Source organism: Rhipicephalus microplus, chromosome 1, assembly GCF_043290135.1.
Source record: "Rhipicephalus microplus isolate Deutch F79 chromosome 1, USDA_Rmic, whole genome shotgun sequence".
Lineage (NCBI taxonomy): Eukaryota > Metazoa > Arthropoda > Arachnida > Ixodida > Ixodidae > Rhipicephalus > Rhipicephalus microplus.
Window position 1 is genome coordinate 295,721,123 of NC_134700.1, and position 13,127 is coordinate 295,734,249.

At 47.2% G+C, this 13,127-nt stretch overlaps 1 protein-coding gene across 1 annotated transcript in view; it reads left to right on the forward strand.

The window, feature by feature from the left end:
- Positions 1–11,347, forward strand: part of LOC119159442 (luciferin 4-monooxygenase) — a 47,412-nt gene extending 36,065 nt beyond the window's left edge. Inside the window, exons 9-10 of the mRNA XM_075865275.1 lie at positions 1,719–1,976; positions 11,030–11,347. Of these exons, the coding sequence (XP_075721390.1) occupies positions 1,719–1,976; positions 11,030–11,196 (425 nt within the window). The 3' untranslated portion in view covers positions 11,197–11,347. The remainder of the gene's footprint in view (positions 1–1,718; positions 1,977–11,029) is intronic.
- The last annotated feature ends 1,780 nt before the right edge of the window (positions 11,348–13,127 follow it).

Consider the following 13,127-nt stretch of genomic DNA (forward strand, 5'->3'; position numbering starts at 1 on the left):
ACCAAATGTTTATTGTCGTTTCTTGAAGCCAATATATACGCATGCTACGCTGCGCTTCCACGATGCGCACAAAACCAAAGATGCCACAAACAAAGCCGTCCCAAAACAAATCAATTCAATTGTGACTGCCACCACAATGACAAATGCGTATAATGGCAAATTACAAAAGTGATACCCACCACAGTCTAAACTGCGTATTCCCAAGGTGTGCGCTCTTAATTTAATCTAAAACTTATCCTTTATTATTTTTTGTAGTTTTATTGCACCAAGAATACTTATGTACTTTCGTACTTCTTCTGTACTTCCGTACTCGTGTAAGCATACTTCTGTACTTGATGTTCATCATCAAATTACGCAAACACTAATCAAGCATCAACCAATCGATTTTCAATTTTGATCTTTCTCTGTCTCACTGCCTTCGGCTTGTTTCCTTTTTGCCATGCTTTTCTAAAATCGTCAGTTCAACTTGTTTCGTGGAAAACGAGCATCAACATATATAGGCCAGTGTTTCAGTAAGCTGTCGCGCATGCACTAGTACTCTTTTATTTAGTGCATGACACAATGTCATAGCTCTACAAATGATAAACGAAAATTTGTTTGTACTTTTTATTGAAATCAAACGAGTAACACTGAGGCTGCACATCCCAGTGTTTGCACAAAAGCAGGGAGATGCATGACATCTTGAATAAAGTGTGCCGTAAGGCACTGTAAAATGTTTCCGCCCCCGACCATCTTGTAGAAAAACGACCATCACAAGGCAGTGGGACGAAACGGCGACACACAAATGCCACGGCATGCAAGTGAAGGTGAACTTGATGCCGGCGCCGGGCGTCCAGCTGGCGTGGCGGAGGCAGGGGGGGGTGGGGCGTTTCTCTTTTTTTCTGTGCTCAAGCTTGTCGCTGAACAGTTCTGCGTAAGTTGATACCGGCTCCTGGCCCCAGGCTGGCGTGACAGAGATGGCGGCTCTCCTTTTTTTTCTTTTTTTTTCCTTCTTGCACCTGGTCTTACCAGCCATAGGTGTTACTTCCGCACCCCGCGCCTGTCACGGGTATTTTTTTATTGCTGAGCTCCCTATAGACAGGATTTTAGTCAGTACGCAGGAGCGCGCCGCCTATACGCCGTTCGTTATCTGGCCCCTAACTGAGAGTGTAGTGGCTAAGGTACTCGGCTGCTGACCCGCAGATCCCGGCTGCGGCGGCTGCGTTTTCTAAGGAGGCGAGAACATTATGAACCCGAGGGGCTCAGATTTGGGTGCACGTTCAAGAATCCCAAGTGGTCGATATTTCCGGAGTCCTCCACTACGTAAGGCGTCTCCCATAATCATGTGTTGGCTTTGGAACTTTAAAACCGGCATATAAATTAAAATCAATTTCTATCTACAATCCACTCACAGAAAAAAATACGCTGACCATGAAAATTGAGAAAAACCAGAACTTTTCTGCAACCTCACTACACAGCCTGTTAATCACTCTTCGGCCGGTAATTTGATTGAGCTGACCACATTGTCATGCAAAGATTATTGGCTACTGCTACAGGCTGCACGGGGCATTGAACGTGTTCTGGTATTTTGCAAACTTACTTGGCCATATATATGAACGCGCTATAGGTGCTCTGCTGTTCACTGAATAGCCTCCATGTTTTGTTATTGAGCGGAATGTATACTTAAACTGGCAACTTGATCGAATTGCTGTCACCTTATTCATTAACTGTCAGCGCAGGTGACCTTGGTTACTACGACCACGATGGAAGACTGTTTTTGTGTGGTCGGCTGAAGGAAGTGATGGTGTGCCAATCGAGGAAGGTAAATCCAGCTGAGATAGAATGCTGCCTGATGGAACACGCTGCCGTAGAAGAGGTGGCCGTGGTAGGCATACCCTGTCCGGATGGTGAAGAGTTCCCTGCTGCCATGGTTGTCACAAAGCACGGATATTCCCAAAACCAGGACCTTGCCAATGACTTGAAGCGCTACGTGGCTGGTAAGAACAAAAGAGAAGAAAAAAAGTGAGAAAGCTAGAAAAAAATTTACTTTGCACGCGTAACGAAATACAAACAACGAAGTACGCTGCACACAAGTGAGAAATACATGCAAGTAACCAGGCAAGATAGTTGAAGGAAGGAATGATGTAAGCGAGAAGCAACCTTTTCAAATTTCTGAGCATACAAAATGCCGGGTTTAGATGCCCATCAACTTTCTCCTCGGACCACAAAGAGCCATACTGCAATTAAATTACAGCTGGTCGAATAACGCTTTCACAGTAACACCAAAAACACCAGGACGATAAAACGATTCAGAGCACTAACTATTAGGAAACTAGGAGATAGCGAGCGTAGCGGCTGTTGTGGCACGTTCCGAGGCAGTGGTTTTACTTCGTTTTCGTGATCATTCGTGCATAATATGAGCATTGTCACTGCAGGCAATCTTTGAATGCAAACTGTTTTAAATGCGGATGCGTTTTTAGTCCGGCTATGTCAGGCGTCCGCGAGATCCGTACACCGCCCTCTCCCATAGCAAGAGCTGCAGGCGCACGCGTCCCTAGCAACCGGAGCCCCTTCATACCACGCTTTGGCGTAGGCAGCTGTCAGCAACAGCTGCGGGCACGCGCACTTTTCCTCGTCCCTTAAAACCGGAGCCCCCACCTCATTCACTTGAACGTTACTTGCCACCACCTCTTAGTGTGCGCGCGTGGGCTGCCGAATGTGTTGTGTTTATCTCTCTTTTCTCTCAGCTCTTGATCTTTCATCTCCCCCGTCTCTCTCGCATGCGCAGGGTAGCAAATCGGGTGCCTATAGGCTGGTTAACCTCCCTGCCGTTTTTCCCTCTTATTTTCCTTCCTTTCTTCCACCGCCTCAATGCTGTGCCTTTGAAACGCGTTTGTAGCGTTTGTGCTGCCGTCGTTTGTGTAGCGGTTTTTTTTACCGTGCACGCTAGCTACTAGAGCTGAAAACACATACCGCGTTTCTCGCGACAGAAGAACGCCACGTGCATCGAACGGCACTATTGGCTGCACGGTGTAAGAAAAACAAACATTATTCTTCTAACGCTTGGTTCTCACGTGCGAAACGTTGTTATGGACGCTACGCAAAGCATTCGCATTTCCTCACGATTCCTTTCGGGGAAGTGAGGGCATAATTCCTTCTAGTGAGCGACACGCGGTCTTCTGACATAAAGGACAATTGACTGCTGATAACAGAGCTAGCACGATTTCTGCGTCACAGGACGAAGGGGCGCAACAACTGGTAGAGCGTGCCATCATGGTGCCCCCGCTGAGTTTCTCGACATCTGTGGCAGAGGCGACCTGAGGGAGGAGAAAAGACAGAAGTGGTGGCAAGGAAACGATTCACGACGCGCATGGAGAATCCTCATTATACGTAGAGTCGCTCGATGCTACCGAGCTAACAAGCCAATAATTATCACAAACGAAGCCTCTCCGCAAAAAGCGGTACGGCTTTCGCGATGAAGCCCGAAATAAGCGGGAGTTTATTTTTTCTTATCCTTGGGGAATATCAAAACTCAACCTTCTACCCACTCCCTCTGTTCCCTTGAGCAGAACTCTCCCAGCTGCGTAGCGGCTGTTGCTGTAGATGGGAGTGGAAGGTTGGTTGCATGGTGTTCGTCTTGTCTTGTCGTGGCTGCTGCTGCTGCTTGTAAAGGATGGAGACCAGCGCCTTTCGATACGTTGCAACTTGACTTTATGTACAGGAACGTATGTACATATTTACCGAGACTCTTTCACAATTGGGACCATCGCATGTTGCCTCGGCAGAGCCGACAGTGCAGAACACTGTTTGCTGCAACCAGAACGACCACGAGGAAACGGGAGCCAAGTTGTAACCCCTTGGTTGCCCCTCCCGATTCTCCTCACGGCCAACCAAAACAATTCAGTCCGTTTATTGGACAGACTAAACACATTTGTTGCCGTCCTCTCATCTCGTTCTCTTATTCAAGCACTCGACCTCTCGGCCGGAGAGAGAGAGGTGAAAGGACCGGCCTGCACACTACGTTCCGCGAACTGTGCGAACGCACACAATGGTGGCGCCGTCTGGCCGTGGGCCCCCTGCCATTACTGCGATATGACTATGCTGTCCAGAGTGACAGCCATCCCAGGTACTCTAATCCAGATAGATGTGTGCCGATACACTGGATGTCCTCACGTCACCGGCGGGCACTTCGCTGGCCGAGGACCACCTAGCCGATTGTCAAAAGCGGCGACCAACCACGATCTTCTAACCAGAACGGACGTCATTTCGCCGGGATTATCATCTCCAAAGAAATGGCACTTGGGGAAGCGCACCTTTCTTCGACAAAGAAGGCTCACCTCTATGGCCTGCGGCGACAGACCTTACAGGAATATTTACCTATAAGAAAAAAAAACACTCTCATAAAGAAAATATAATTAAAAAAACTGCCTTATTTATCTTTTGCAGTGAAAATGTGCGCAACTAAGAACATATTTACTTTTCAACATTTTCTACAGGGACATTGTCTTTTTACATTGTCTCCATTTGGTTGAATGCACGTTTGCCACAGCATGATAAACGCTACTTGCTGATTCTCGTAACCTATGTTCTACTACGAAACTAAAAAATTCAGTCATCTAAAACGCGCTACTATTGAACGACAAGCACGCCATCAATGAACGTGATGAGAAATCTTGATGATGATTCAATCGAATACCTCACAGAGATGATCAACGAGACGTGGAGAAATGGCAGCGTCCCAGAAAAATGAAAGACTGCCACGACAGTTCTGATCCCCAGACCAGGCCAGACTCCAAATATTTATAACCTCTGAACCATCTCTCTTACGTCCTGCGTAGGGTAAGTGACGGAGCACATCGTCCTCAATCGATTAAGCCGACATCTGGAAGACAACAACGTCTATACTCAAAACATGCTTGGCTTCCGAGCCGGCTTGTCGACGCAAGACGCCATGAAGATGATCATGCATAAATAATTGACGTCAGTACCAGGGACACCAGGGCCTTGCTCGGACTCGACCTCGAGAAGGCGTTTAACAATGCTCTCCACTCTTACATACTGGCTTCTGTCGCGAACCTCGAGCTGGGTCCCAAACTGTATAACTACGTTCGTCCGTTTTTGACCAGGAGGAAAGCGAAACTGCAGTTTGGTGATGTCTCTGATGAGGTGCTGCTTGGCCCACGGGGTACACCGCAAGGCTCGGTCATTTCGCTCACTCTATTCAACATCTGCATGGTCGGCCTTTCGAAGAAACTGGCCCAAGTCGAAGGTGCCAACCACACCACCTACGCTGACGACATCACAATCTGGTGCACCAGCGGCAGTGAAGGACTAGTGGAAAGTTCGATGCAAGAGACGGTAGACATAACGGAACAGTGCCTTCTATCTACCGGACTCAGGTGCTCCCCAACTAAGTCCGAACTCCTGCTTTACAGAAAAGAAAAAAAAGGGGGCAGACCCAAGGGTTGGAAGCCCGTCTCTGAAAGTGACATTCACTTGTTCACTCGGAGTGGCGACCCAATACCAAGGGTCGACACCACCAGAGTCCTGGGTATGTTTATTGAATCACGTGGCGGCAACGGCACTGCAATGCGCAAGATTACTCTAAAGACCGAACTCTAAAGGCCGCTTTAAAGCCACTCTAAAGGCCGCTTTCACCTCCTTTGAAGAGTCATGAACACATGTCGGGGCCTCAAAGAAGACAGCCTGCTTCAGCTCATTAACGCCTTTGTGCTGTGTCACTTCACTTACATGGTGGCCATGCACAACAGGCTCAGAGCAGAGCGTGACAACCTTAATGCCTTCATAGGAAAATGGTCAAGAGAGCCCTCGAGCTGCCGTCAGAACACATACCGAGAACCTCCTTCGGCTCGGCATACACAACACCCTGGAGGAGATAGCCGATGCTCAGGAACGGGCCCAGCTAGCTCGGCTCTCTACCACGCTGGCCGGGAGGCCCATACTAGAAGAACTTGGACTCGCTCCCACCAAGAATTTGGCTAGACACACAATTATCCAGAGAAATAACGGAGAAACTCGTCGTTGCTCCACTGCCCCGCAATGTCCATCAGTGCACAACGCAGGTCATCGCAGGGCAAGAGCGGCGATGATACATCAGCAAATTTCCAAGAACAAGATCGAGGCAAGCTTCGTAGATGCCGCCGAGTACCGAAATGGCAAGACTTCTTGTGGTTTCCGCTGTGGACACGCAGTGCAAGATCATCAACTGTGCCTCGGTTCGGACGACGGACCCCGAGGTGGCCGAGCAAGTGGCCATTGCACTCGCCATGCAACACGGTCGGAAAGACAGCGTGCATAGCGACTCCAAAGCAGCCGTGAGAGCATTTCATTTCAGAACGGCCGGGTAGCACGACAAGTGGTTCATATTCTGAAAGGCGCCAGAAACAGTGACAGCGCCACACACAGCGTCTTCTGGTTCCCTGCTCACGTCGGAGCAATTGAGGGAGTTCCTGTGAATGAACCTTAACGAGTCTGCCCACGAGGCTGCGCGTGGCTTTACCGACCACGCTGCCCTCAGATCAGGCGATTTTTCTCCTGGACACAAGGCCGCTCCTAGCACGCACAATAAGATAACGATATTCTTTTATTTAGATAGAGGGCTCTTCCCGCCCCCTCATACCAAGCTAAACAGAGCGCAGGCGGTCACGCTCAGACTCCTGCCAAACAAGTCTTACCCTAATCCTACGTTCCTTAATTATATCTATCTGCATATTTACGCAAGTAGTATTTTGCGCGGCTTGTGGTGAGGTTGCTACCTTGCCTCACGTGCTCTGAGAGTGCGGGTCGCTGTGCCCGACGTTCAACAAGGAAAAGTGAGACACGCTCTTGCGAAGTCCCGTCTTCGAAGATCAAATCCTGGCCATCCAGCAGGCCGGGGATTAAGCCGGCAGGCTAGACCTGTCGGTTCCGTCGTGGGATTAGCCAGGTGCGCGTTTTGTCGCGTTTTGCTGGACCAAATAAAATTCATTACGAGCGGCTTGTCGGAAAGAAAAGCCCGATTCTGGTTATTATTATTAGTACTGGCTGCTTTGTTTTACGGGTTTGTTGCCTGCGGACGCGATGGGTCAGAACCATCCAGAAGCTTCGCTATGAAGCTTCGCTCTGATATTCTGCCGACAGCACTCGTGATGTAAGCAATGCGATTGCCTGGCTTCACGAGCCGCTTGTTCCGCAGCAACATTCTGCGGCGAAGGGCAGTTTCTTGACGCGTTGTGTGATGACGTATACCTCATCTGGTGAAGGATGAGAAAAGGCAGAATTTTAAGGAACCCGACTGACAGTGATGGTGTGATCGGTGAAACTGATCAGGTTTTTATGTCAGTAGACCCTTCGTGCAGTTTTAGGTATTGAAAACATCATGCGCCTTGATGATATTTTGTCATCCTGGCTGAATGAACTTTCCAGGTGAGGCCGGACAAAAGTCGAGGGCGTTCTTCTTGGTTTAGTGTCTGGTTCAAAACCCATCACAGTCAAAGCCTTGCACAGTTAGAGAGACCAACGAAAGTTTAGAACTTGTGATGAGGCCCTGTTGGGAATGGAAACACTGTCGACTATATATAGTCAAAGATATTCGTGATTTCATCGTAACTATATTTTTATAATGTGTTCAAAAGCCACACAAATCGGGTATGTCGCGCAGCTGAGTGGAAGAGTCTTGATGCGGCACCACGTAGTTGCTCCATCTGCATGCTATACGAAGACTGATGCTTTTATGTGCAAGACTATTGATGCTTAAAATTACAGTATGCAAACTGTTGCGGGGTTGCAGCTATAACTATACGGTGGGGTGAATGCAGCAAAGGTGTTGGTGTTCGGAAAGACAACAGCCGACATCTTGACTGTTGGACTACTTCCTCTTTTAAATAAATGCGCATTGTTTTGGTGGAGGTGCTGGGTACGACGAAAAACGGTACTCCGCAGCGCATGGTCTTTCGACAGCCCGCAGTGTTAGCAAAACCAATTATGATGGTTTCGCTTAAACCGAGATTCCGGCACTGCTGGTCCAGCTGGTCGTATTGATTCACTTGCGTGATCCTGGTAACTTCTGCTGCACCTACCACGTTGATGTTGATGACTGGATGCCGAAGTATGAACGGCGTGCAGTGGTTTAGTGGTGGGACCCTACAATAATTTTCGCCAACAATGACTTTTCTGAAGAACAGCAGGGACGTGGTTTCAGGCTCATGAAGCCGGGGTGACTGCAAACAGGAGGTTCGTCACCTATTTGGTAGAGCGTTGGGATGCCAATGGGTCGCTTCAAAAGAACTCTCTCGTTGAGTGCAAACTTCGACCAAATCATATGTCTCATGCATCATTGACGTCCTTACCCTTTGCCGTCATGTCGAGCCCAACATGACAGAGGAAGACCAAGTTAGCCATTTGCTTAAATGCATTGCAGATGATGTTTTCAACTTGCTCTTCTTTAAGTACTCAACCGTTGACGATTTAATCAGAGTGCTGCCGTTTAGAGTACCGTTAAGTGCGGGCGAGCGGGCGGGTAAGCGGATGAACGGACGGACGGACGGACGGATGGACAGACAGACAGACAGACAGACAGACAGACAGACAGACAGACAGACAGACAGACAGACAGACAGACAGACAGACAGACAGACAGACAGACAGACAGACAGACAGACAGACAGACAGACAGACAGACAGACAGACAGACAGACAGACAGACAGACAGACAGACCAAACTTTTTCCGCCGCAGGTCCCCAAGAAAGACTATCATCTTTAGAATATACGACATATTGAGCAGTTCACGTTTACTGACCATGTCGTGTTACTTAGTGGAACAATCAGACTGCCGAGACTGCCGAGTATCAGATGCGTCCTGCGAAACATGCTTTGTATTGCCAGTCATAGCTCTGCGTGCTCGTAAAGACTCGACTTTTACACATTGGCTAATCAGGTGATAGACGTAATGTATTTTATTGGTGAATAAATTATTGTAACGCACTTTGTGTTTGTACGCCAGGTTTAATTTTCGTCCCACTTCACTTGTATCTACACGGAAGTCTTTGGTAACGCTTATATATTTTTTCTGTTAGTGTTGCTCTTGGCGAAAGCCTTTCTTATAAACATTTAACAGTTATAGGCCTGCATTTGGTTAGTGCGCGCGAGCCTGAACATTAGGCGCACTCGATTGCGTTGTCTGGTACGTCATCCGGCGCACTTGTTATAGGATAGGCTTTTTTTATTCAGATTATTGCCATGATTTTTGAAAATCGGGAACGGTCCTCTTGCTCATTCAGGCGGGATACTACCAAGCACTCAAGATCAAGTGACCTTCCACGCTATCAACAGCCTGTGCTAGATAGATTTATTTTAAATTTGAAGCCTTTCTTAGCGAACGCGAACACACGACACCATCACTCACACACGCACACACCCAGGCATCAAACACGCACAGCGCTCGCTTCAAAGTTGGAAGTGAGCGCTGTGTGTGTTTTATGCCTGGGTGTGTGCGTGTGTGAGAGAGTGTGTCATGTGTTCGCACTCGAATTAAGCTTTAGAAATGTACGAACTAGCCCAACATCAAGTTCTTTTACAATACATTTCTCAGCGAACTTCAGTGACTTTCAGCGTATCCGTCCGCCCGTCCGTCCGTCCGTCCGTCCGTCCGTCCGTCCGTCCGTCCGTCCGTCCGTCTATCTATCTATCTATCTATCTATCTATCTATCTATCTATCTATCTATCTATCTATCTATCTATCTATCTATCTATCTATCTATCTATCTATCTATCTATCTATCTATCTATCTATCTATCTATCTATCTATCTATCTATCTATCTATCTGTCTGTCTGTCTGTCTGTCTGTCTGTCTGTCTGTCTGTCTGTCTGTCTGTCTGTCTGTCTGTCTGTCTGTCTGTCTGTCTGTCTGTCTGTCTGTCTGTCTGTCTGTCTGTCTGTCTGTCTGTCTGTCTGTCTGTCTGTCTGTCTGTCTGTCTGTCTGTCTACGACTTTTAGCAATCCGGGCCCTTTCGATAATGGAATCGATACCAAAATTGGTATAGCATAACATGACCATATGATGAGCATAAGTGACTAGTAATAACATGAACATCGTGACACGTGTGTCAAGAATGTCATGGTTTATACTTAATGGTTTTGCTTCGCTTGCGGTGGTTTTGTTCCCATGGCATGTTGAAAAATTAGTATGGTATGACATGGCTGCATGGCGAACACAAGTGACGGACCCTTACGTGAAAATTATTACGTGCGTGTCATCTAAGTCATGACTACACGCCATGCTCATGGTGCACTCGCAGTCGTTTCACTAGCTTCGCATATGCCAAATTAAGTATTACAGGACGTGGACGCATGAAGAAGGTATACAACGAGTTCAAACGTGATAATCATGAGAGGCGTGTCATTTAAGAACATTACTACGCGCCACACTCAAGGTGAGCTCACGGCCGTCTCGCTAGCTTCACATATACAAGACTTGGTATGACGGTACGTGAATGAATGGCAAAGGTATGTGACTGGTGTGAACATGATAATCATGAGATGCTTGTCATCTAAACATGTCTACACGCGACGCTCATAGCGCGCTCGCACCCGTTTTGCTAGCTGACGCACATATAGCAAATTTGGTATTATGTGACGTGAATAGACGATGAAAGTAACTGACACGTTCAAACAGGATAATCATGACGAGGAAGTCATGTGCGGCATAATTTGCATCCGCCTTGTAACATTGTGCTGATTTTAAAGTGACAAATCAACCTTCCTAATTCGTGCTTCGCATATCATCAATTCCGACTGTACTTGAGATCTACGAACTTATTTATTTTTTGCTTCCAATTCACCGAATCACTTCTGTGTTGTTGCAATTTGTGCTTTGATTTTCTTTCTTTTAGTTCGTCCCTATTTCTTTGACGTTGGTTGCTAACGTACTCTGCACTTTGGCTGACTAAGTTGACTGCGCATGAAGCGTGTAATCATCGCGTTTCATAACCAAAAAGCGATAATTGTCACTTTGAAACCAAGTTTTTTTGTTCGTTTTTCACTCGCTCAGAACGAACTGCCTCCTTCATGCACCTGCGCGGCGGAGTCTATTTCACTGACGCTCTGCCGAAGAGCACCCGTGGGAAGGACAGGGCCAATATGCTTCGAGAGCGGCTCGCAACCCTGCCCAGATTGGACAACGCCGAAGAAAGCGAAGCTAGTGAATGCGTCTACTAGAAGGTCCTTGAGGTTGGACCTCGATACAGAACGCCCCACGGAAAGCACCTGTCTTGTAGATGTGTAGCACGCTAAAGTTGTTTAAGTCAAGTGGTCGAAACTTCACGATTACTTGAGCGAGGTAGCAAATAAAGAATACCCTACTGCAATATGCCAGCCGTGGAAAGTTGTCATTTTGAGACATTTTAATTTCCTTTTGCTGATAAGCATTGCATTTCACTAAATATCACCAGACGATTTCTCCTGTATACCATCGCGGTATACATTGTTCGTGGCTGAATGTAGCTCACAAATGATCGGGCTTCTTGGTTCTAGATATCTTTCTTGGCAGTGCTGTCGAGTCTGCCGAAACGCGTGATTGCTGAGGCGAGTACGGGAAATCGCCGAGCTAATGAACTCTTCGTGTTTGTTGCCTGGTTTGAACGCAAGAGCTATACCGGAAGACAACAACCTCCCGACGGACTAATGGAGTTTCTGAACAAGGCACTTGAATATACGAATTCATAGACATGGTATAGACACTTGAACACATGGATTCATAAACATGGTAAATACTATCATGTTCTGCTATTAACTCTTTATGGCGAGTCAGATGAAAGTCTACAGTATATAATAAGTCTACAGTATAGTTCGCTCAATGTCACAGTTGCTGGCGCTGAAGCGCTTGCAGGTACTTTCAAATTAATTTCTTCTGCAATGAATTCAGACTCGCACTAAACACCTAAGTCTAAGGAATGAAACGAGCAGTTCTTCGGATATCCCAGAAGGATCGATAGTGGGCAAGTTGGTACGAGATCTTAACGAGGACACTACGGAAACAAGACACAAGAGGCAAATAAAGGGGCAACTGAAGCGCTCACTGGCAGTCGTTGTTAGTGAGCGATATCTTTGCCGCTTTTGGCCCTAGTGAACTGGTTTTCCAGTGCTCACTTCAAATGCCCGATTTTCTATTTGTGATGTCGATGAGTGCAGAACACCCCAACGTGAAGTGCGCTTTTGATTCCTGTTGACTTGCGATTGTGGTTTAAAGCCGCGTTCGGCAATGAATGATTTGCAAAAAGAGGCCCCGTACAACTTTTCCGATGAGACACAGTAAGGTATCCGAAAGGTTTTAGTTTTTGTTTGCACGAGGCCTGCTTTACTGGCTGGTTATAATTATGCACTTTTTCAATGCGAAGTATTTCTTCGCGTACTGCAAGCACTATCTATCCGCCTACATCTGACAAAGAAGTAACAGTGCTGGAACCGGACACATACGAAAAGACACGAACACGGTGCTGTGTCTTCTCGCCTCCGTCCTGTTCGAGCACTGTTACTTCTTTATTTGTCAGTATGTACCAACCAGGCCAATTCAAGCCGCCTACGTCAGTGTGTCTCACGATGACCCGCTCAACGTGGCGCGAACCAAAATTAGTAGGGAAAAGTAAGATGGCTTGACGAATGCGACACAGTGGTCAAGACATGAATAATGTCACAATCCCGTCACGTACGTCGTTAAATACTTCCAGTCAAACAGTGGCACATGCCCGCAGGTGGGCATGTGCCACTAGTATGCGGGTATGTGCCACAGGCGATTCTTGCTGGGAAGGAAGGAAAATAACATTATTCTGGTCCTGCGGAACGCGACTGAGTCACGCACACGGCTCAGTCCTACGTAAGGACCGGCAAGCTGAAGCATCTATCCAGGAATGATGAGAACACACATGAGCTATTTTAACGCGTTAGCGTTCAGAAAAATGTGCCATCGGCAGCGTTGACCCATTGTATGCAAAGAATAAATATCACAGTCTCAGCAGCAATTGATCCCAAGCATTGTGCGTGGCAATCAAGCATTCTACCACAAAGCCACGCCAGATCTCAAAACTACTTTTCAAATGGACCGTAATGTTCATGAAAGGTCATTTGTGGCTGCAATGCTGGCTATCCAATTT